This window comes from Triticum dicoccoides, chromosome 7B (genome assembly GCF_002162155.2).
Source record: "Triticum dicoccoides isolate Atlit2015 ecotype Zavitan chromosome 7B, WEW_v2.0, whole genome shotgun sequence".
NCBI classification, from domain to species: Eukaryota; Viridiplantae; Streptophyta; class Magnoliopsida; order Poales; family Poaceae; genus Triticum; species Triticum dicoccoides.
In genome coordinates this window covers 641301981-641306384 of record NC_041393.1, presented here as the reverse complement: position 1 = coordinate 641306384, position 4404 = coordinate 641301981, and the positions used below count along the sequence as shown (strand labels likewise).

Genomic DNA, 4404 nt, shown 5'->3' with positions numbered 1-4404 from the left:
GAGGTCGAGTCTGACCGGGCCCCCGGGTCCCCGTCTCCCTCCTACGAGGTTGAGCCGGCGAGCACCCCGCCCGCCACCCCGGCAACGGTCTCGACTTCCTCCTCGCCCGTCGCCCCTCGGCCGCAGGTTTGGCTGGCGCCGCCGCCCCCGAAGCCCCCACCGCTGCCGCCGGCCCTGCTGCCCCGCATCTTGGCGTGACGACCCGTGCCCGGGCAGGAGTGCTTCGGCCAAGCACGCGTTACTCCTTCGATGAGTATGTGTGCACCGCCTCGACGTCGATGCCATCACCCATCCCCACCTCCGCCCGCGCTGCCCTTCGGGATCCCCATTGGCTAGCTGCGATACAGGAGGAGTTCGACGCCCTACAACGCAACCGCACGTGGCAGCTTGTTCCACGACCCCCTCATGCCAACATCATCACTGGCAAGTGGGTGTTTCGCCACAAGACCCGCCCGGATGGTTCTCTCGAGTGCTACAAGGCTCGGTGGGTGGTTCATGGATTTCGGCAGCGCGCGGGCGTGGACTTCACCGACACCTTCGCCCCGGTTGTTAAACCGGGCACGATCCGCATCGTGCTCCAGTTGGCGGTCTCGCGTGCTTGGCATGTGCACCAGTTGGATGTCTCCAACGCCTTCGTGCACGGCTATCTTGCCGAGCAGGTGTTCTGTGAGCAGCCCACTGGCTTCGTCGACGCTGAGCACCCAGACTTTGTGTGCTTGCTCTTCCATTCTCTTTACGGGTTGAAGCAGGCGCCTCGGACTTGGTACCAGCGTATCGCAGCCTTTCTGCAGTCTCTGGGATTTCGGTCCACTCGCTCCGATGCCTCACTCTTCGTGTATCATCAGGGAGCTGACACTGCATATCTGTTGCTCTACGTCGATGACATCATCCTCACGGCGTCCGCCTGCGATCTCCTTCAGCGGTTGACTGCTCGTCTTCGTGATGAGTTCACCCTCAAGGATTTGGGGCCTCTGCACTACTTCCTCGGCATCGGGGTGGTCCGACGGACTGGCGGCTTCTTTCCGCATCAGCAGAAGTACGCCCACGAGCTCCTGGAGCGTGCCGGTATGCTAACTGCAAGCCGACGCCCACCCCCATCGACATGAAGGTGAAGGTCTCTGCTCTGGAGGGGTCTCTCGCATCCGATGCAGCGTTCTATCGCTCCATTGTTGGTGCTTCACACTACCTGACGCTGACTCGACTCGACCTGCAGTACGTTGTCCAGCATGTGTGCCTCCACATGCACGCTCCGCATGACTCCCACTGGACCTTGGTGAAGCGTATTCTCCGTTATATACGTGGCACCGTGTCTTTGGGACTCACTCTCCTCCGCCTCCACCGACATCGTGGCCTACTCGGATGTCGACTGGGCTGGCTGCCCCGACACTCGACGCTCCACGTCAGGCTACTACGTCTACCTTGGCCCCTTGTTGATCTCTTGGTCATTGAAGCGGCAACCCACGGTCTCCCGCTCCAGCGCCTAGGCAGAGTATCACGCTGTGGCTAATGCCGTGGCCGAGTGCTCTTGGATCCGTCAGCTACTCCAGGAGTTGCTTTGTGATGTTCACAAGGCCACTCTCGTCTACTGCGATAATGTCAGTGCGGTCTAACTTTCCGCCAAGTCGGTGCACCATCGACGTATGGAGCATATTGAGCTCGATTTTCACTTCGTGCGCGAGCAGGTTGCCCTTGGCCGTGTTCGGGTTCTCCACGTGCCGACGTCGCAACAGTTTGCTGATGTGATGACTAAGGGATTGCCTACTTCCATCTTCGAGGAGTTTTGGTCCAGTCTCCGTGTCTTCGGCGACGCTTCGACTGCGGGGGGTGTTGAGTATGTATTTTGTGTTGCATGTATATTAGAGTTGTAGCCCACCTCCTAGTCTTGTATAATTGAGGTAGAGGCCTACCCTATAGTTATATATACGTGCACCAGCACCACATCAATACAACGTCTATTATATTGCAAACTATCCCGTCTACAGTAGATATAAATATAGAATTATAGATATAGATATAGATATAGATGCACGCGTATACCTGTCTGTAGGGAAAATATATGGTAGTCGACGCAAGTCATCCATCTTTTTACTGCCTTGCATTGGCGGTCGGTTCCGGCTATATATTGCTAGTCGCGAGCTACCGCTCTCAGTCTCTCACTCCCCGGCCGCTTGCCTAGTGCCAACCTACCTAGCCCGATCGCTCTCCGGCCCCTCCTTTCCCTAGGCCGCTCTGTGACCTGGGGGTAATGGCGGAGGGCGACGTGGCGCCGGCAGTGCCGGCCATGTCTGTGGCGGAGGCGAGGAGGAGGAGCAGCAGGCACAAGGCGGAGCGGGTGGCGCTGCCGGCCGGCATGGTGCTGGTGCAGCTGCTGACGGTGGGCACCATGCTGCTGTCGGAGGTGGCTCTGAACCGCGGGATGCACCCCCTGGTCCTGCTCGTCTACCGCAACCTCGTCGCCGCCGTCGCCGTCGCCCCCCTCGCCGCCGTCTTCGAGAGGTACGCACGCGCGCGCTCGGAGTTGACTGACTTTGCAGACCGGCATGCGTGGTCGCCGCGCCCGTCCTTCACTCCGCCACGAGACTGACGCATCTCCAGGGTGACGAGCAGCATGTGCGCGCGCACAGGAGTAGTACGTCCGAGAGCATGCACAAATGTGTTAATGCTGGGTGGTTTGTAGTACAAGTCACGGGCGTAGCCAGGCCGTGTTGGGGCGTGGAGGGGAAAAGCTTCGTGACTGTAGCTACAGCCGCGCGCTGTGGCTACAAGCTAGGTGATGGCCCGGGCCCCGGGGCGTATAAATATTCTGGCTACGGCACTCTGACGTGGGTACGTTTAACCGCACCGAACGCAGTAATTCGTACGTACGTGCTCGTAGAAATCTAACTGACCCCATCGTACGTCTTCTTTGTTCTGTTTCATCTTTGGTTTGTTGTGGACTTGTGAACGTGTGTGTGCGCACGCGCGTGTGTGTGTGAGCCAGCCCATCTCCACTTTGAATCTCTTTCTGCATCTGCGCTGAAGATGAAGTCACTTCTAGCTAGCGTTCCAAATGGCCCATGTAGCTACAAGAGTAGACTGCGATTTCCATGAAAAATGGCAAACACCGCTGCTTCTGCTTTGGAGCAGGGATTGCACGTTGACAACTCACCCACCGAGAAGAATTCCAATCCTGACAAAGAAATGTACTTCCAGCAAAGTAGCTAGAGGCAAAAGAACACGACAAGAAAAGATGATCTGGTCAATCCACATATGACCCTTGTGTCATTGTGTATTTGTGTGTTAGCTAATTTATCATTATACGTATAGTACAAATACAACAAACCAAGCCAGAAGGAAAATCTTACGGTTTTTTTTTCTTTTCAAAACCATTTAATAGAAGCAGCTAGGAGGAGTTTGCAAAGACGAGCCAACAAACATTTCGCCAGGAACCGAAATGTTTTGGCAAGGAGTTCTGCATGCATGCATGCATATGGTGCTGTCTCCATCGACCCAAATGCATGCATGTTGTGTCAATTTAGAAAGTTTTTTTTTCATTGTGGGCAAATTTAGAAAGTTGCACCTACCTTAGCTTGCTTGCTTGCGGCACTAATCAATTCAGAAAAAACCATTCTCGTCTCCTTTATTAGCTGACCGCCTGTTTGCTTGCTTAAGGAATCAATGACGAAAAAAGGTTTTCCCGTATTATATACTGTATAAAGCAACCATCAACACAACATTCAAGCAAGAAGATACAAACACACTCCACCACCGCACTGAACGCACACACCTAAGGTGAGATATAAAGGTGCCGAGCACTGAAAACACCACCCCAACGACGATCAAGCACCCTAATGATAAGCTGAAGGCCACTATGAAGATGAGCAATCCACCGAGGAGCGGTGAGACGGACACGACCGGAGCGGGGACTCCAAGACGATGCATTCAGAAAGGATACGACCGTAGGAAGCCGTCACCGTCTGATCCAGAGTGACACGAAAGAAGTCGGAGAACCACGATGAAGCCTGCAAGGAGGAGAACGACGTCCATGGATGCCGCCTCCGTTAGCCGGTACCGGGGTTGGGCAAGTGGTGAACCCCGGTGCTCCTACCCCTCCGTCGGAACCCCACTCCACCAGCCACCCGCTGCCGCCCAAGCGACCATGGTTGCCCGCCCGCACCCGAGCCACGCAGTCAGCCCACGACCAACGCGCCTCCCACCGCCAGAGCCTCCGCCCTGCAACCAGACCGCCCTGAGGACCACCAAAGGCCATGACTTTGAACAAATCCGCACCCCCGCCGCCTCCGATACTGCCGGCCAACCACCCCGCCTCGAGCAACGCCGAAACCGAGAACAAACGAGGATGGGGGAAGGGAAGGGGGAGGAGTGGCCCACGGCCACGACCGGCGATAACCTTGTGTCGGCGAC

The 4404-nt window shown here is 56.4% G+C and overlaps 1 protein-coding gene across 1 annotated transcript in view; it reads left to right on the top strand.

Annotated features, from left to right (window-relative positions):
* The first annotated feature begins 2173 nt into the window (after positions 1 to 2173).
* Positions 2174 to 4404, top strand: part of LOC119339275 (WAT1-related protein At1g09380-like) — a 4559-nt gene continuing 2328 nt past the window's right edge. Inside the window, exon 1 of the mRNA XM_037611395.1 lies at positions 2174 to 2496. Within this exon, the coding sequence (XP_037467292.1) occupies positions 2246 to 2496 (251 nt within the window). The 5' untranslated portion in view covers positions 2174 to 2245. The remainder of the gene's footprint in view (positions 2497 to 4404) is intronic.